The sequence below is a fragment of the Malus domestica genome, chromosome 11 (assembly GCF_042453785.1).
Source record: "Malus domestica chromosome 11, GDT2T_hap1".
NCBI lineage: Eukaryota > Viridiplantae > Streptophyta > Magnoliopsida > Rosales > Rosaceae > Malus > Malus domestica.
Window position 1 is genome coordinate 25,204,097 of NC_091671.1, and position 20,602 is coordinate 25,224,698.

The 20,602-nt window shown below is 36.0% G+C and overlaps 1 protein-coding gene across 1 annotated transcript; it reads left to right on the plus strand.

Moving 5' to 3' along the window:
• The first annotated feature begins 469 nt into the window (after nucleotides 1-469).
• Nucleotides 470-20,064, plus strand: LOC103448303 (nuclear cap-binding protein subunit 1-like). The gene is made up of 19 exons (XM_029088828.2): nucleotides 470-822; nucleotides 955-1,014; nucleotides 1,548-1,604; nucleotides 2,449-2,520; nucleotides 3,677-3,739; nucleotides 4,597-4,773; nucleotides 5,635-5,766; nucleotides 9,872-9,938; nucleotides 10,069-10,268; nucleotides 11,498-11,568; nucleotides 12,473-12,557; nucleotides 13,570-13,638; nucleotides 13,742-13,860; nucleotides 15,569-15,707; nucleotides 15,876-16,376; nucleotides 18,426-18,725; nucleotides 18,893-19,071; nucleotides 19,358-19,469; nucleotides 19,654-20,064. The coding sequence occupies exons 1-19, from the start codon at nucleotides 739-741 to the stop codon at nucleotides 19,759-19,761; spliced, it is 2,595 nt and encodes an 864-aa protein (XP_028944661.2). The 5' UTR covers nucleotides 470-738; the 3' UTR covers nucleotides 19,762-20,064.
• Nucleotides 20,065-20,602: the final 538 nt, after the last annotated feature.

Sequence of the window (20,602 nt, forward strand, 5' to 3'; positions counted from 1 at the left end):
TCTGCGTGCGTGTGTAATCTAGGGAGAAGGGAGAGAAGAGAGAAGAAGGATCGAGAGAGAGGGACTGAGGAGTCTCTGTCTGCGTGCGTGTGTAATCTAATAAGAACATGTATGCGTGTGTGATGGCGTGTCTCTGTGTGTGTGGTTGGGTCACCTCAAATCAGTTAAATAAACATCCTTTAAATCCATCATGTTTGCCAGCTCACTATATAATCAACTTAAATCAGTTAAATCCATCATGCAATGCATTTCCTTCCAATTTTTTGTGATAAACTAATAGATAATTGATTAAATAAATATCCTGCAAAGTTTCAATAAAAATATCCAAGTTTTTCTTACAATTTCCGTGGTTTCCATATTATTTTTATCGATATCGATAATATCCCGATATTTCCATCGATATTTCTGTATTTTTGGACTATCGATATTTCCGATATTATCGATATTTAATCCCTTGGTTCAAAATGGCAGGTGTACTTGCAACCCTAAAAACAATCTTTTATCCGTTTAAACACTTGACCCGACACGGCACAAGGCAATCTGGGCCGGTCAGGTCATCGAGGGGGATTAAGAATTAGTAGGGTTCAAGCCACGCATATAAGCCCGCCAGGTCTCTCTCTCGGCGAAGCTCCAGTTCGCTTCGCTTGTTCAGTTGGTAGCTAAAGCAGTCTGTCTCTCTATCTGCGTTCAATTTTGTTCTTTGTCTCTCAAGAAGTAAGAGAAGAAGAGAGAGAGAGAATGAGCAGTTGGAAGAGTCTTCTTCTTCGAATTGGCGAAAAGTCTTCCGACTATGGCACCTCCGACGACGTCAAAGAACACATTGTTCGTACCTCCCTCTCCCTCTCTCTCTCGCTCTCTTTGTTGTGATTTTCAAAACCCTAATTTGCTTCGTCTTCTCAACCTTTTCAATTTCTGTGTAGTCTGTTTTATTGATTGATTCTCTTGGATTTGCAGGAAACTTGCTATGGCGTGCTTCGTCGAGAATTGGAGCACTCTCCCGACGACGTTTCGCAAGTAAAGCTAATTTTGTATACTTACAATTGTATATGCATTATGTACATTGTACAAGCTCCAGCCCCCACATTTAGGTTATAGTAATTTCGTTTAGTGGCCTTGATGAAAAGGCAAAGAAATAAAAAGTTATTAAATTTAGTTCGTGAAAATTGACATTATAAGCTAGGGTATGTTTTGGGTCGAGGTTGCTGGATGTCTTTTTATACGAAATCTAAGTATCTCCGACCAAAAACTAAAAGTCTAAAGCACTTGATAACTGGTACCACCAGGGAAGATAAAATAAGGGAAGAATTTTAAATTCTCTTGGCTTTCATCATTTTCACTTAAGATAATGGATCGGAAAAGACAAGGAGAGTAGAGAGACATGGGGACGATTACTTTAGATGTTCCCTTCAAACACACCAAAACTCTCTCTTTAATATAGAAATTTGGGAAGAAAAAGAATTCCATACTCATAGATACTTGCTCTGCTGTAATATACATTAACTTTGTACTTTTTCTTCTGACTAACTTTGTACTTTTTCTTCTGACAGTTCCTTATCCAGTGTGCTGAACAGTTGCCTCACAAGAGTCCTTTATATGGAACAGTGGTAGGGTGTATAAATACATTGCTGACTTTATTTATTTAGTTTTTTCGATTCTTCAGTTCTTCCAGTGTTTCTCCTTTCATCCCTATGTATAGCATGCATATGAATGCGTTGCTGAACTTTGAAGTGTATAACTATAAACCTTCAGACTTACTATGCCTAAGCTAAAAGGTTCCATTTTCTTCAGACTGACTGAATATTGACCTAAACTAAAATGTTTCTCTTCTGATTAAGCGAGGATCACATATTTAGTCACTGGAAATGCTCATCTAGGGCACCTTTAGGGTTCACACATTTTTCAGACCATGAATTAGATTTGCACAATCACAATGTTAGTATAAAGGGAAACAAACCAATTATATAAAAAAAATGCTTTGGAATTTGGTGATGGAGTATTTGAAATTACTGCTTGTTGAATAACAAGTTGATTTTAAAGTCTTTTGTGTTTCATAATTAATTTAGAATCTTATGAGGTGCATTTTGAAGATTTTTTATTAATTGCATTGTATTCAGTTATGTTTGGGAGAAAAAAAAAAAGAGAAGGAAAGCTTAACCATTACATGTAGCCGCACAAGTCTAAATGAAGGGGTTTAGCTCCATCAGATGTATATTTGTTGGATGGTGCAATGCACCGTACATGGTGGATTCATACATTACTTATGAGTATCATAGTACGTACCACATGTGTTACAAGGTGTTTTTTTTCTTTCTGTTAATAATATTCCTAGAGTCTACTGTATGCATATTTTCTTACTTCTTGAGCTATAATTTCTTCAACATCCATTTTTCCTGTGTACTGCTTCAGACTCTTTGGGATCGTTTACTCACTCTATCTCTCTCTCTCCAGATTGGCTTGTTAAATTTGGAGAACGAGGAATTTATTAGGAAAGTAGTGGAGAACACTCAAACTAATTTTCAGGTGAGTGATCCTGTGGTTGAGATGAGCTTTGTATATGTTTGCCTATCATAATTACCAAATATGGGCTGCTGCATTATAATTTATAATAAAAGAAGAAAGCCATTTTTTTTTAAATAAAAAAGCAAATTGGAGCATGTACCAAGAGACTAGTAGTTTCTAATTGATGCTCTGCAACCTGGAATGCCCTACACCTTGCATATTTTTCATTTTCTGTTTGATATTCATTTGGATTTTATTATTGCTGCTGCCATGGCTGATGATTTCAGAAGGCTTGATTCTTTTGTCTCTTGACAGATTGCCAAAAGGGTTTAATTACTTTGAATTTTGACTCTGATAAAAACAGTCAGGCATGCCAGTGTTCGATTAAATGGTAGTGTGAATGAAATGACATTCCTAGTTCATGAATGTGTTCTTGAATTATATAAATACACACACACACACACACACACACATATATATATAAAAGATTAGAAAAGTGAACTGGAATAATGGATAAGAACAAGTGAACATATTGTGGACATCTTGTCCTCGCAAGTTGTACTTCGGGTTTTTATTAATAAAAAGAGACATCTTATAAATAAAAATAGAAAGAGAGAGATGAATGAGTGAACTGGAATTGTGGGATTTGAGCTGCCCATTTACTTTTTAGGTTAATCGTGGGATGTCCGACAGTGAGTATTTGATGTTTAATTATCTGGTGCATGCAAGTAATGTGATCAAGGTTGATTTTTTTATTATAGTGTGTGAAAATTTTTATTTTTGTTTTTAAAATTGAAGGAGAGAAGAAGAGAGTAAGAGGGAACATGGGAGTGGGAAGAGAGGGATAGAGGTATTTTTATCCTTATTTTTATTTTTTAAAATTAGAGATGTTAAAATAAGCTGAAGGTGATGCTTAATCAAAAGCAGTAAAATTTTGTTTTGTGGTATGATACTGCCCTTAACTTTTTTGTTGTGATAGAAGACTAAATAGTCTTTTCACCCTCTTTTGGTTGACAAAGAGGGTTCTATTAATATGTAGTTTAGATTTTATAAGGCTATGTTTGAAAGATTAAAACTATTGGACGATTATTCATCTCCCTTTGATATATCCTTTATTCTTTTTAGTGAGGATTTAAAATTGACACTTTCTTTTTCTTTGCTTGTGTTTGATTTTCAGGATGCTTTAGCTTCCGGAAATTGTAACAAGATTCGTATTTTGATGAGGTTCCTGACTGTTATGGTATGTATCATGTTGCTATTGGTGACTGATGAAATTCAGGAACAGATTGAGAACAGAAGAATACAATCAGATATATGTTATTCATTATACGCCTTAGTTCGCTCAAATTTACCAAGGAAATCTTTTAGTTAATGGAGTCTGGGAATGTAATGTTGTCATCCATATGCTATCAACTTAAACTTTAGGCGATATCTTACCACATTTGGCTGTTCATATGAATACATTTTGTATATCTGCAGCAATTTCTAGAAGCTTTTTATTTAGACCATGTACAAGGTACAAAGTTCTAAAGTTTCATCTCCTACTGACTAGAGTACAATTTAAAGGAAATGCATGTCATTAATATAAAGAACAAATATAAGAAGTATTTACTTTCACATTTACCAATGATGACATTGGACTTCTACCCAGGTTTAATATACAACAAAACGCAGTCCTATTACTACTACCCAAATTATGTTATCCAAAACACTATTCATATCTTTTGTTGTCTGTACCCATATTAACTTTTGGTTTTCCCCTTCCTCTTAGTACCATAGGCTAATATCGCAAAATAGACTTCAATATTCATGGAAACAAGTTTTCTAATCCATCTACATGTGTATGTGTGTGTGTATGCATAGGGTAATGTTCTTTTGTCCAACTTATGTTGCCAGACGAATGCATCAGTTTCAAGACTGTGAATCTGGAGTATACATTTTTATAAAATCCAACTTGATCAATGTTTCAGATTCCCAGTCTTGGCAAAAGAACATCGCCCTATATTTATCTACTATATACATATCTATCTACATGAGTGCGTGCATTTTACCAAGGTATAATTTTTTTTTCCTTATGGTAACTTTCTTCTTCTATAGATGTGCAGTAAAGTTATCCATCCCAGTTCTCTTGTAGTTGTGTTCGAAACATTGTTATCATCAGCTGCAACAACAGTTGATGAGGAGAAAGGCAATCCATCCTGGCAATCACGAGCTGACTTTTACATAACATGCATTTTATCTTGTCTCCCTTGGGGAGGAGCGGAACTCATTGAGGTACTTTTATAATATTGCTTGATAAAAAGAAAAAGTTTCTCTTTTATGGTATCAATATTTAATTCGTTTGATTATTGTTTTCAAAATATTCCTATATACTATGTCTGGTTATGAACCTCATAAAACTTTTAGTCTTCGGTCTGTTTAAACTAAAAGTATGATACTAGCTGTTCCTATGGAGTCTAGGTTTTTTGTTGAGAACTCGTTACATAAAAGGCAGAGTTTGTTGCATTCTTACTATAAGCAATTTAGACCTCCATAATTTGTGTCTCACTTTTGTTCCGGCCACTAACTATTTAAAAATAAAAAATTTATTGCCTGGCTTTAAGTGGCGTCTCCTAGATGTTTCTGTTCCACGTCTGACCTGAAAAGTTTAATGGATGCACGCTATCACATGTTGTAGCTATGTTCAAGGGCTTCTGTGTCTGGCACAGATGTAGTGGCCCTTTTGGTTGTGAAGCTTCATGGGAGTATGGTTGATGGCACGGATCATTGTATTTTCCCATTAGGTGGTTTGGACATGTAAAATAAGGACCTACAGATGCTCCAGTAAAATGTGATTACAAGATAGAGGCCCAGGGCAAAGGGGATAGAGTAAGACCTAGGAAGACTTGAAAAGAGACAGTAAGAAGAGACATGGAGTACTTGGAGCTAACGGAAGACTTAGTGCAAAACCGAGCGCAGTGGTGTAGGATTCAACAGCCGAACCCACGTAGTCGGATAAGGCTTTGTTGTTGTTGTTGTTGTTGTTGTTGTTATTTACTGTTTGACTCAACTATGGCTTACATTTCCAGTTTTCTGTTTCATTATGAGTTTAAATGCTTCAATCTTCAATCATGATTTGTTATTGTCTCACTGCAGCAAGTCCCTGAGGAAATTGAGAGAGTTATGGTCGGTGTTGAAGCTTATTTGAGCATAAGAAAACATTCTTCTGACACTGGGTTGTCCTTTTTTGAGGATGATGATGAGAATGCGAGAGAACCTAGCGATAAGGTATAAGTTATTTGAACATCATATTTGCTTTTCCCTTTAGATTAAAATTTCATTAGGTGATTCACATATATTGTAGTCTACCAGAAATATTGGCCTTTTAATTTCGTAGATTATATTGATTGTTAGAGGTGGTAGCTGGTTTAGTTATTGTTGCTTCTCTGTGTTGCCCCCTGTTTCCAGTTTTTTCTGCAAGTGACATTTTATTAGTGTCCATCAAAACTGTCGTCTAGAAATAACATACACCAAGAATTTCTTCTTTCTTAACCATGATATTTCATCTTACAACTTTACTCTTAACAGATTAGGACTTAGTATTGATGCTTGGAATGATCCTTTTTAAGTCTCTGGGTTCTCCACATGCAATGAACTCTGTTATTATATATCTCAAATCACTTTATTGTAATGAACTGGAAAACATTTTCTTTGTAGGCCCCCTTAAGTATATCCCTTGATCTTTTTTTTTTTGAGAAGAAACGAGAGAAAATATATAAAAAGAGGGCAAAACAAGGAAAGAAAAGGACAGCCAAGGGGACAAGATAACCACCAGGCGCAGGGAAAAAGCCAGGAGAAAACCCCTGAACTAGAAAAAAACTAACTAGAAAAACAAGAAAGGCTACGCCAAATCAAAAGACAGCTGCCACCAAATCCCTAGCAATTGAAAGAGGATTATAATCTCTAAACTCAGCAGCCACAGAAGACCATAGAGCAGCCCAGTGTTTCGTTTTATCCCAGAGCTCCTCGACTTCAACTCCCATGTAGTCCTCAAAAACTCTTTTGTTACGCTCCATCCAAATGTTCCAGAAGAGGGCCATCAGCAGGGAACCCCACAAGGATTTGGCTTTCCTCCCTTTTCCTAAGGCATCAAACTCGGTGCTTAGAAGCTCAAAACAGCCCTTTGGGATGACCCAGACTGCTCCAACTTCCTTGAGCAAATTCCACCAGAGTTGGATACTGTACGGGCAATGGAGGAACACGTGATTGACACTTTCCTCCCCTGACTTACACAGAACGCACCAATGTGGAGAAAAACAAGTATAGGGCATTCTCCTTTGGATTTGATCACAAGTGTTAACTTTCCGAAGCGCCACTAGCCACACCAGGACTTTAACTTTTGGGGGGACCTTAGCTTTCCAAATCTGAGGGGACGGAAGGAATTGTTGCACAGAATCGTTGTTTCGAAGGAAGGAGAAATAGGACTTGCAGGTGAACTGGCCGGAACCTTCCAAAATCCACCTTCTCCTGTCAGCTCTGGAAAGACACAGCCGCACAGCTCCCACCTTCTGCAGTAAACCGGCCACCTCTTCAATCTCAGATTCTCTAAGGTTTCTCCTGGAATCGAAATTCCAGCTTACCGACTGTAAAGAAGGAACCGTCAGCCGTGAAATGCTCAGGTTTTTTGTCCTAGAAAGCATGAATAATCTGGGGAAGATATCTTTCAAAAGACCGCCCTCCAGCCAGCCATCCTCCCAAAACCTCAGCCTCTCCCCGTTACCAAGCACAAACTTGCAAGATAGAAGAAAAGACGGGGAACCAGCCGAGATTTCGGACCACGGACATCTGCTTGAGCCCCGCCTCGGGGGATTAGCGTCCCAGCCGTTAGCGTGCAGACCATACTTGCTCCTAATCACCTTGTGCCAAAGAGAATTAGGTTCAAGAGGGAATCTCCACAGCCACTTGGCTAGTAGTGCGACATTCCGAAATCTCAAATTTCCCAGGCCAAGGCCTCCGTCCTCCTTACTCTTGCAAACATCCCCCCACTTAACTAAGTGAAACTTCTTTCCCTCCCCCACCCCCTCCCAAAGAAACCCATTCATAAGCTTCTCCAGTTTACGAATGACCCCACATGGGACTTTGAAAAGGGACATGTAGTACACGGGCAAAGAACCCAGGACGGCTTGAATCAGGGTTAATCTTCCTCCTCTGGATAAAAAAGCTTTCTTCCAACCTTGGAGCCTCAATTCCACCTTCTCGACCACCGGATCCCAAAACTTAATAGACTTTGGCTTTCCACCTAGAGGGAGGCCGAGGTACGACATTGGCCAAGCGCCCACCTCGCAACCCCAAGAGCTTGCAAGCCTATAAATCTTCTCACAGTCAGAATTAATACCCACCAAAGAACACTTAGTTTTGTTAATCTTCAGGTCTGACACCTTTCCAAAAAGATCCAGTAAAAGCAGCAGATTATTCCAATTCTCCTCGTGCCCATTCAAGAAGAAGATGGTATCATCCGCAAATTGAAGGTGAGAGATCTCCACGTTATCGACTCCGACGCGCAAACCCTTGATCAAATGATTACCTTGGGCTTTCTCAATCATCCTGCTCAGAACATCAACAACAAGGGTGAACAAAAACGGGGACAACGGATCTCCTTGTCTCAGACCTCTAGATGCTTTGAATTTACCTCTGGGTCTTCCATTAATCAAAACAGAAAAATTAGCTGTGCCAAGGCACCCAAGCATCCAATTCCTCCATCTAAACCCGAAACCCTTTCTTAAAAGAACTTCCTCCAAAAAGCTCCAGTCAACGTGGTCATAGGCCTTTTCAAAATCGATCTTGAAGACCAAGCCCTCCTCCTTCTTCTGCCTTACCTCTTCGACCACCTCATTAGAGACGAGAACGGCGTCAAGAATTTGTCTACCTTTAACGAAAGCTCCTTGGGAAGGGGAAATTGTACTACCCATAACCTCCTTTAGTCTGTTAGCAAGGACTTTGGTCACGATCTAAGTTATTGAATATCATGCTCGCCTTGAATTGTCTTTGTCAATAACATGCTCGCCTTGAATTGTCCTAGTGAGTTGATTGTCTACATATTGGGTTTGCCTTGCAAAATGTGGAATGGATATTTGACACTGTTTCTATTCTTACTAGTTCTATGACCTAGTCCTATACTTCCATAATGTGACTCATCAATTTAATTCCTTTGTAATTTCCTCAACTGGTCTCATTCACCATTGCACCTTGAATTAATGGCGTGTTTACGAATCCGTAATCGGAATGAAAATAAGGAGTCTGGTTCCGATTACGGATCACTCTTCTGTTTACTGAAATTGAGAGGAATCAATAGTGTGTGGGACCTACACGAAAAATGGAATTCAATTCCTGAAAACGGAGGAATTGGACTCCCTCCATGGATGAGGTAATTGAATTCCCGGAGGGTGAGGGAATCAGGAATGCATTTTGCATTCCTAGTATGCCCTCTTATCAATCTGCCATCAAGAGATCGCATACGAGATCTCGTCTTCGTCGTTCTGGATTGTCGTCGTTCAGGAGGCGATGGACCAGAGGCTTTGACACCGCCAACACACACCGTCGTTTAGGAGGCGATGGCTCATCGTTGTGCAACGTCGCTTTGACAATTGCGACCTTGGCGATGTCGATGCTCATGTGGTCTTGACGGCTGGGAGCCGTTCTGGGTTTTTTCTTCTACGGGATAAGAAGATGGATGTGGCTTTGCCACTTTGTTTACGGCTTTTAATTAGATTATAATTTAATTTATACACAATTAATTAATAATGGACATTTTAACTCTTTACTTTGACTAAATAAATAAAAGTAACTAATTAAAATGCCTTTAAACATCAATATAGAATAAAATATTTGATTTGGGACAAGGGTATTTTAGTAATCATACTGGTTTATATTCCGATTCTGATGAATTAGTAAACAGCTTTATGGAATTCTATTCCGATTCCAGACAGTTTTAGTAAACAACTTCAACAAGAATCTGATTCTGATTCCACCTTATTTCAATTCCTCCTCAATCCAATTCCTCTCAATTTGATTACGGATTAGTAAACGCGCCATAAAGTCTTGTTAAATGATTTTGTTAGCCACTCAATTCTTGAGTATTCAAGAGTTTTTTACACTAATACAGCTATTTTATGCGGTCCTAGAACTTTATATTTTCCTCTCTTTTAATTAACTTCCCTACTTCTGTGGATTGAGCATATCATCCCAATATTTTTATCTTTTCCTATACATTTAACTTGCTTCATATCTCTAGTATCTAGTCAGACTGTTATCCTGTTCATTGTTTTACACTGCCTTGTAATTTTATCCTAACCACTCTTTTTTTTTTTTTTTTTTTTTTTTTCAACTTTGGTAGGATTTCTTGGAAGATTTGTGGGGCCGAATACAAGTTTTATCTAGCAATGGATGGAAACTTGATAGTGGTAATGATCAAGTTTCCCAGATTTCATTTAAACTTAAACATTATATTTTGATTGTCAGTCTTCTTTATTCTATATTTTCTCAAGATTTTTATTTCACTGTTTGATCAAATTATATGCACTCACTTGGCAGTTCCTAGACCTCACCTATCATTTGAAGCACAGCTAGTTGCAGGAAAGTCTCACGAGTTTGGACCCATCAGCTGTCCTGACCAACCTGCTATGCCTTCAACAATGTCTAATATAACTTATGGTAAACAAAAGCATGATGCAGAGTTTATCTATCCACAAAGGATACGAAGGCTGAATATATTTCCTGAAAGCAAAACTGAGGTAGTTTGCTATCTGAGAACTAAATTCCTATGTCTAAACCAACTTTCTCATTCTTAATGTTTGTTAATTTTAAGCTCGCTACTGACTTCTTATTATATTTTCCCTCTTTTTTTTTCTTCTTTCTTTTAATGTTTTCTGTATGACTTGAGTGCCACACTGCTGTGACCAGCTTAAAATATCCAAAGTTTAAATTTTTTGTTTCGTAACTCTCTATTCGGCACAAAAAGGATAAAGGATGTTCCCTCCTCTATTGTGTATGTCGTATGGTTAAGTGTATGTTTGCAGTGGGTTGTATTGTTACAGTGAAACAAGCCGTAGTATTTTTTTGACAATAGTGTAGATCTTTTCTGTAAGGTCTGCACTTAGCCATATGAAGATGAGTTTTTTTTATTATCAAATGATATTCAGCATTGGGTGGACAAGAGTGTCCTGTCCCTAGGTGTCCAACCAGGGAATTTTGTTATTTTTTATTAAGAAGCATCCATAAAATCATAATTCTTGAAGTTTGTTGGATCAAATATTTGCTAATTTTTAGGCTGTTTTTCTCTACTAAGCCTAAAAAGAATTCATATATGTTGTGATTGTTGTTTATGGCCTTGAGATTAAACCTGTGGCCCAGATTTAAAAGCTTCTCTTTGTTCAGGTATCTGCTTCTAGATTTGATTTTCAATTCAAAGCAGTATTTTTCTAGGATTTTAATCCTTCTGGGATTATTTATGGAATTGTATTGGTAAAGAGTGAAAAGAAATTTCTTCGTGCAATCACTCTTGAATTTTTTATAGAATGAAGCTCCAGTTCAAGTTGGTTTTTGTAAAACTATTTTGTAACACATTTACATGATGTATACTTTATGTTAACTTATACAAACTACAAAGGCAAAAAGTAAATTTTATTCTTAAGAGTTTTTACAATAGTTTCTGTTCAGTATGTAGTCCAATTATGTCAAGAAGTTTTTGAACAGTGCACAGTTAAGAAGAGAACGATAATATGGGATAAATTAATAAATATGGATCCTCTATAGGCAACAGAAGAATTTGGTTGCATCTGGTACTGGTACCGTTTTCCACAGTTCTGATTTCAGTATAAACTTAATGGATTCTGTCATATGTTGTCATTTTTACTTTATTATTTTGAGTTACTAGCTTATATCATGTTCATTGCATACTTTTTTCTGCTTGTTTGAATGTATTTCTGCAATAAATTTTGCACATCGATTTTATTGATGACAGGATGTGCAACCCATGGATCGCTTCATCGTGGAAGAGTATCTGCTAGATGTGCTATTTTACTTAAATGGCTGGTTTGTACCTCTCAATGACCTCCTAATAGAAGACATAACTAAATTTCTTGTAGCTTGCTCACTTTAATTAGTTTGTTGACTTTCTGATGAGTAGTATCACTTTGTATTCTGCTTTTTTCTTTTTCTTTTTGGAATTGAGTATATGCTACCAGTTCAAACCAATAGACCAACTCATTTTTCTCTTGAAAAGATACTGTTAGGTGTCTTGTGTTTTTATTGTTCCGAAAGGGTTTTATAATGTATATGATAGCAGAATTGTGTGATGGCTAACTGCTTAGTTTATGCATTTATTGGAAAGGATGAACTTCATTTTAAAATGTTAGATAATTTAGTCAGATACTATGTAAAATCAAACTCGTTTGAGGCATTTAAACATTCAAACCTAATAGTCAAATTTTGATGCATGTCATATTGCTTAATTTGTGTCTGTCTTTGCAAAATAATGTATAAGTGCGGGTTGAGGAGAGGTTGTGATTTTGGATATTCTGTTGGAGGCTTGCAGCGATATATTTGTTGTGTTTGTTTGTTCATGTGAACAAATAAGTTTGTTGCTTTTAAGTCATGTCCTGCTAATGGTACCAAAGCATTGATTGGGGGCAGAGAAGCATAATTTGGGTGTTCCCTTTTAGCGGTTTTAGTTGTAAGATTTTTTAAACTAGCTAGATGCGTGGAAGAGAAAAACAAGCAGATACCTAGTTGAAATTTTACTGGTGTTTTGAAATCTGGATTACTTGGTGTTATCTTACCATCTTGTATTCATTAATGTGTATGCAGGTGAATTGATATTAAACACTGCAGTTTTACTTTCTGAGTCCTTGTACTTAGAATTCTTTGTTATTTCTGTTTTTATTTGATTTTTGCCCTTAACATTTATTCTATTTGTTCTTCTTTCATGCAAAGCTAGTCGAAAAGAATGCGCTTCATATATGGCTGGCCTACCTGTGCCCTTTAGATATGAGTATCTTATGGCAGAGACAATTTTCTCCCAGGTAAGTTGTTAACCTTTGCATTTTTGCTGTCTTTTAGTTCATATTTTGATTAGGTATTTTATTCTCTTTCCAGTCATACTTTATCCATACGTGAAATATATATGATTTGTTAATCATATGAGTTTAACACATTGTAGCAATATTTGGTGGCTTAGTTATGAGCCAAGAGTTAAATGGGCTGTATGGGTGGAGTTGTTTCTTCAGTTTGGTTGCTACAGTTTTTCCAGTGTTATTTGCAAGTAATCCTTTTGTAGGGTGATTCTCCAAAGCTGCATATAGTTTGCCTAGGTTTTAGGTTTTGGAACAATCGGTTTATCTTCATTTCAATGGAAATATTTCAAGGAGAGTTTTTTCTTTTATTTGGAGAAATAATCTGTATACATCCATATGGACATAAAACATTGGCAGTCTGAATTTAATTTTCAATCCCAATTTGCTAGCTGATTAATAACTCTTGGAAGATTTTTTTCATTTAAGGTTATGGAATCGTTTTCTAAATTAATATGGGTGCCTTTTGTTTAAATTCATCTTGATTTATTGTTCAAATCTTTAAGGATATTTTAGGGGGAAATACCATGTTATAGGGTTATAAAGATTGTAAATGAATTTATTGATGATGAAATAGCTTAAAATGCAAATTATTCTTTTACAATTATATGTTAATTACGGATTTTTGTCACAAAGTATATAATAGTCTAACATGGAGTTTGATAATGAGATTCATATTAGAATTCAATATAATTTTATTGAGTATATTTTTCATTGAGTAGAGTAACAAATGAACTTCCCAAAGTAGAAAAAGTTTATAAATTTTCCCTTTGAGTACAGATTTCAATAACTTTAACTCCACTGAGCAAGCTTAACGGAATAAGATAGGATTAGATCCATATTTTCCCTGCTTTCTTGGACATTATTTTTTTTAACAGATTTGTTCCTTGACTATATCATTATAAAATTGTATAGTTTAAACTTTCTTATGTAAAGCAAAATGATGTGTTTTATATTTGCGCAGTTGCTTATGCTACCACAACCCCCTTTCAGGCCAATATATTACACACTAGTTATTATCGACCTCTGTAAGGTAATATGAATGCGATTATTTTGTCTCTGTCTTGGTCTTTTGTCTGGTTGAATTGAAGTAGACGTCAATTTAAAGCAATCTGACAATGAAGTTTAATTCTTAGGCTCTTCCCGGAGCCTTTCCTGCAGTAGTTGCTGGTGCTGTACGAGCTCTTTTTGACAAAATAGCTGATTTAGATATGGAATGTCAAACACGACTCATCCTTTGGTTTTCACACCACTTGTAAGTTCCAGCATAAGCAGTACCATTTTTAAGTGATGAATATTTCAAATATCCTTTCTAACTTGCCATTTTGCAACCTTGCTACATTACCTTGTAAAGTATATTACTTGGGATACTTTGGATGCGATCCCTAATTCTTAACATTCTTTGACTAAAACCTTAATGGTATTCAAAGTTTGATCAAAGTCCTTTGACTTTGTACAACTCATTATATTACAATTAATATTTATATTTTTATAGTTTTGACATTAATTTTTTGATATTTTATGAGATTTATAATCCTATAAATTTAAAATCCCTCATTATAATACTATTAGAAACGGTTACAATAAAAAAATTCAAACATTTTGATTGAATAAATGGATAAAAACTATGTAAAAATAAGAAATAATAAATGGCAAAAGAATGTATCCATAGTGTTAAAAAAAATTGGTACATTTCACATATAACAAAGTAGTACATTAATAAAGAAGAATGGGTACATTATAAATAAATTAGGGTATAGATAAAAGAATAAACAATTATGAGTACAAATGAATTTTTTAAAAATATAGGCGCTAAAAGAAATTAATACATGGGTACGAAATAAAACTAAAAAGAAAATACTACAAATTTAAAAAATGTTGCAAACTAAAAGTGGGTACAAACTAAAAATATAAATTTATGATACAAAGTTTAGGCATAAAACATAAATATACCATATGTAATTTTTATATCATTGATTAAATATGCAAATATACTAATTGTAACATTTTTAATACTAAAGGAATATATTTAAAAATAAAAATATTTTATTATTCAAATAATTAATGATATTATTAATATCCAAGGACCTTGATCAAAAATTGAAAATGAATAGGATTTTAATCAATGAAGTAGCAAAAAGAAGGATGTGAACCTAATTTCTCCATATTACTTTAAGGGGATAGACTGCTTGAAAAGTTACTAGCCTCATTGCTTTACTCATGTTTGGACCTTGCTCTACAGAAATAGCATCTTTTTTGTAAACTCCTATCTCATGTGAAGGTGGAATTCTATCCTATGTCCCATAACTGCCAAGGACATTACTGAAATTTTGGTAGGGGAATTACTACCAAGCTATGAAGCCCGGATACTCCAAAAATTATAGATATTTTTTTCCCTATTGTATATGGTGCTTGCTGGATAATTCTGAGATAGAATACATAGATGGTACTTCAAGTCTGTATCCATCGACTTTTTGGCAACTTTGACTTTTGGATACCTGTATCCACATGACGGACACACATGCTAAATTCAACATAATGATTATTTGCATTTATTTTAAAAGAAGTTTGGGCTATTGTATTTTTTGGAAGTGATAAGTGATGTATAACTGGAAATGAAAGAAGAAGATCTTTTTTGCTCTGGTGTGACAGAACAAATTAAGGGGCTAGGACTATATTTTGCAACATAGAGAAAGAGAAGAAGAGCTGTAAGAAAGATATGAATGCTATAAACTCATTTTATTACTGTTTTATTCATGTTTTGTCCATATCCTAGCTTTTGGAGATTTTCCGTGTCTCTGTATCCTGACGTATCGTGTCCCATTACCCATAACCGTATCCATGCAACGTAGCTGCCGAGCTATCTAGCTCTGTAGACATGGATAGAATCTGGATTTTAGTTAATATACTGAATTTGTTAACATGCATAATTCCTAATATACTATGCCTTCCTGACCATGCAGATCAAACTTTCAGTTCATCTGGCCATGGGAAGAGTGGGCTCATGTCTTAGACCTTCCAAAATGGGCCCCACAGCGTGTTTTTGTTCAGGAGGTGCTGGAGAGAGAAGTCCGTTTATCTTACTGGGATAAAGTGAAGCAGGTACTTAACCATTCTTAAGGATATTGATAACTAGAATTGAGGTTTTAACAGCACAAGGCTTGACACCTTGAACTAAATAAACTCTTGGTTTATAGGATATCATGCGAGCACTATTTGTTCCTTGGTTATTCTTTTTCTAATTTAGTTCTTTAATTATATTCCCTTTAGAGTATTGAGCATGCCCCTGGTCTAGAAGAGTTGCTTCCTCCCAAGGGAGCACCGAATTTCAAATTTAGCGTTGAAGAAACCAGCGAAGGAAATGAGCTAAATGCACTTTCTTCTGACCTCAGAAACATGGTGAAAGCTAGGGCATCTGCCCGTGAAATGATAGTATGGATAGAGGAAAGTGTGTTTCCTGTTCATGGGATGGAAGTTACCCTCAATGTGGTTGTGCAAACTCTCCTTGACATTGGATCTAAAAGTTTCACTCATTTGATTACTGTATTGGAGAGATATGGCCAAGTCATTGCAAAACTATGTGCTGACCAGGATAAGCAGGTCATGCTGATAAATGAGGTTGATTCTTACTGGAGGAATAATTCTCAAATGACTGCTATTGCAATAGATAGGATGATGGGATATCGACTTTTGTCTAATCTGGCCATTGTCAGATGGGTCTTTTTACCTGCAAACATTGAGCAATTTCATATATCAGATCGTCCATGGGAGGTATGCTTACAGCATTTCTATTGCATTAAACTTAAACTTGTCTTTCTGCTGTTATAACTATTTGCGTTATGAACGCATGATTGAGTTTTGGTGTACTTGGTAGTTGTAAGGTCATGTTTTTCCTTATTGGCATCTACCTTGAAAACAACATGAACAGAACACTTCAGAGTGGTACAAATCTATATAGCTGCTTCTAACGTGAGATAGTAAAGTTAATATGGCATCTACCTTGCTCAAACAAATGGAAACTGAATTAGTATAAGCTTTAAATTTGGTCTAAATCAAAATCATTATGCTAAGATAGGCAATTCAAGATAATGCCACTCTAGTGGCAAATGTGGATGATTGTTAAAACATGAGACTAATCAAAATGAAAAAAGAAAGAAAAGGAAATAGTGCCTTTGCAGGTTTTCTCTAGTTTTGGCCTGCATTCTTATATTCTCGAATGTTTTTCTGTTGTAAATTTACTTTGTGTGAGATCTTCCAAATTTTAGAGCTTTCCAGATTCTTGCTTGCATGATGTTGATATGGTTGATATTATAACTAATACACTGCAATTGTTTTCTCTTATTGTGGCCTTCTTGATTTGTGTAAAGGATTTAGTCAACCAGATTGAAATCATCTTTGATATATTTCCAAATTTCACCTTTCTTACCATTTTTATTATATACACGGCCTTTGTTTCCATAACGGGAATTTACCCTGCTAAAGGGTCAGATAAATGAACATACGTGTTCTTCAACTTGGCTTCAAGAATAATTGTGAATGTTCCTGGCATCAGTTAGAACTCAAAACCAACCTACATTTACTGGTTAACATTTAAACAAACTTGAACAAATTAAAGATTTACTAGTTGTGGCCATCTTGTGTCCGTGTAAATTACTTGTTTATGGTAATTCAATTTGTTTTCTTTTAAAACAAAATTACTGGTAAACATTTAGTTTTTTTTTTTTTTAGAATACTAATATAGGGTAGTGTTCTTTTACCAAATTTATGAAATGTTCTTTGACACTTGACGCAACACGATTCCCCATGATTAAAGGTTGACAGAATGGCAACATGACATGCAAGATATTTGGTAAGAGAACATGTTGTCACATAAATTTTCTTCTAAGGTTTTCAAATGGGGTTTGTTTCTCAGATCGGTCAAGTTTGATAGTTGAGATGCCAATAATTTCACTGAACCGTCTACAGAATAAAATATACGGTTCGGATCGTTGAAACACACGTACATATTTGTTGTGTATTGATCATTTGTTTTCTTCACTGCTCGGTAGCTTTAAATATATGCTTAAAGTTGTTTAGGGAGTTTGGTATCAGCTGGGTTTTACCCATGGATTGTTATCCTTTTATGGTAGAGAAGCATAAAGTACCAGGAAAGTGGAAGAAAGCCAAGGTCTTGTGGGGGTTGTATAGTTTCAGCTATCTTCTGGGCCATTTGGATGGAAGGAAACAGGCTGATTTTTTAGGACTACGCGGTCAGTAGAAGGGAGTATCTTTGGGATAAAACTCGGTTATTGTCATCTCTATGGGCATCTTTTACTTCAGAATCTAGATATTTTTCTTTTTCAGAAGTTTGGCGTAGTTGGAATGCTGCTATTAGTTAGTTTTCTGGTGTTATCGTAGTGTCTAAGTGTCAGGGTGATATTGCTATTTATCCTGGCTTTGTTTGCGCTTTTGCAGACTTCTTGTCCACTCTTGTATTGTAAAAATTGTTTTGTATATATTAACTGGGGATGTATCACTTCAATATTGTACTGCTAACATGGCTTGCTGTCAGTTGAACACTCTTCATATACTCTGCTGCATTCCCAATTTCCCATCTTCCCCTTTCATAAGAATGTGAAATTAATTTTTTATATTAGTTGTTTACTAATTAGCCGACCCCACTTAGTGGGAAAAGGCTTTGTTGTTGTTGTAGTTGTTTGCTAATGTATTTATTCTTTTTGACCTGGAGCTGTTGCCATATAGACTATCCTTTCTATGCTTATATCTTCATACGTGTTTTTCTTGATTGCTTATACATTTTTGTCCCTATCCTCCCAACAGATACTAAGAAATGCAGTTAGTAAGACATATAACCGTGTGTGTGATCTAAGGAAGGAGATTTCATCTATGAAAAAGAGTGTCGTATCAGCCGAAGAAGCTGCAGCAACGGTGAAAGCAGAGTTAGAAGCTTCTGAATCAAAGCTTTCACTCATGGATGGTGAACCTGTTATGGGGGAAAATCCTGGGAGGCTGAAGCGTTTGAAGTCACGTGCTGAAAAGGCTAAGGAGGATGCCGTGTCTGTACGTGAATCTTTAGAGGCTAAGGAGGCTCTTCTAGCCCGATCCCTTGATGAATTTGAGGTACGGAATAGTCCTTTTCATCTGTTGAATCGTTTTCCCACAATATATATAAAAATTATGTATATATTTCGGTCTTGTAGGCACATGTTATAATCTGAACTTTTAATTAATCAGGCTGTTGGCACTCCTCATCATTTCCTTGTATTAACCATGATGCTCACATGCAGGCATTATTCTTCTCCTTGTACAAAAACTTCCTCAATGCGTTGACTGAACGGCTGCCAGAAGCATCGAAATGTGTTACATTGCAGGGATTAAAGGGGATTCATGCAGATTCTATGGCCGTTGACCATGAGGAATCATCCGCAATGGATCTCGACAATGAGAATAGAATACCCAAGAAAAGGTATTTCTTTCGCCTCACTAAAATAGAAAATTATGTATTACATGTAATGTAAATGAAAAACATGTTGACTAGAAGGTTAGAGCGGATGAGGATGTTATGGAGGGGAGAGATTGGGACATGGATTATGTATCATAATCCTTCGTAGTTGACTAGCTTTATTGTCGTGCAGTCTCCTTTATTTTCATAAGATATTTTGTTTTTTTATTTATCATAAATTAATAAATTGTTTTGACATCGTGTGACAAGATATCCAAGTGTATTTAACTTGTTTTCTCAACTTTTGCAGTGAACTGAATGGTGGGAAGACGAGTAATGTTTATAATGTAGGTGAAAAAGAGCAGTGGTGTCTATCGACTTTAGGCTACCTCAAGGCCTTCTCGAGGCAATATGCTTCTGAGGTAAATAGAGTGTTGCTTCTCGTTCTTTTTGCGACTTCCCTTTTCTGTTTGTTTTCCTTTCAGCCCTCCCCCGCCCTTTTTTTGGTATAATTTACTGTTTTCTCCAGATTTTTGGGTGAAGTTTTATAGACATGCTTAATATTCTTTGCTACTGAATCTCTGACCTTGTATATGTACCTGGCAGATTTGGCCTCACATGGAGAAGTTGGATGAAGAGGTTCTAACCGAAGACGTGCATCCTCTTATTCGTAAATCAGTTTATTGTGGTCTTCGTCGAGCAACTGATGGGTAATGAAACTTCTAACTTATCCCCGCACCCATTCCCCCTTTTTTTTTTTTTCCAAGCAAGCAACAATGCATGTTAACGTCGATGAGGGACCTTATAGATTTGAAGGAGATGAGACTAGCTACAGCATGTATAACGAGTGTTAGGTGATTTCTTTGGCTGGTTGCATATGTGTAACCAAATCAACTAATTAGAGGCTTAGTATTGTGAAAATTCTTATGGATGGGAGCACTTTGTTACAATTCAGCTGCTTCTCGCATTGTTTTGGGGTTTTGCATGTATGAAATGGACTGTCGTTGCCTCCGATAATTTCCCGCTCGGTATGTCGATGTGTTGGTTGTTTTCGTTGCCAAGGAATGGGAACGGCACCATTTTGTTGGACGTATCGTACCGCGTTAAGTGTTGGTGCTTAGAATCGTAGTTCCGACGGTGTAAAAAGTGTCGTATTGACAAAAAATGTCCCACGCTAGTCTTTAGTCTTTTGTGAGTATTAGTTGCAAGCCTACCACCAAGGTTTATGTAAAATACATCAAATTTCAGAGTTGACTGAAACTTTCCCAAAAACCCACTTTTGGCCCTTAAAAGGAAGAGTTCCCCCTTTTTTTTAAAATAAAAATGGGAAGGCTTCTCCCCTTGTAAAATATTAATCAAATCAGAATTATTTGAGGCATTTAATTGAGTTCAAAGAAATTAATGAATACTTTGTTTTTTAAGAAACATTGAAATTTCATAGTGATAATTAAACAGACAAATGATTTTGGATTGAATTCTCACTTCTCTCCTTTAATGCTTGAATCTCATCTGAAATAAAATAAAATACTAAATGTTGGTTAAGAATATAGGGCAT

What these genes read in the sequence shown, in the direction of transcription:
- LOC103448303 (XM_029088828.2), top strand. Translation starts at nt 739, where the DNA reads ATGAGCAGTTGGAAGAGTCTTCTTCTTCGAATTGGCGAAAAGTCTTCC. An exon ending in CTCCCGACGACGTTTCGCAA is followed by an intron (nt 1,015 to 1,547) that starts GTAAAGCTAATT and finishes TTCTTCTGACAG; the next exon opens with TTCCTTATCCAGTGTGCTGA. An exon ending in CAGAGACAATTTTCTCCCAG is followed by an intron (nt 12,558 to 13,569) that starts GTAAGTTGTTAA and finishes ATATTTGCGCAG; the next exon opens with TTGCTTATGCTACCACAACC.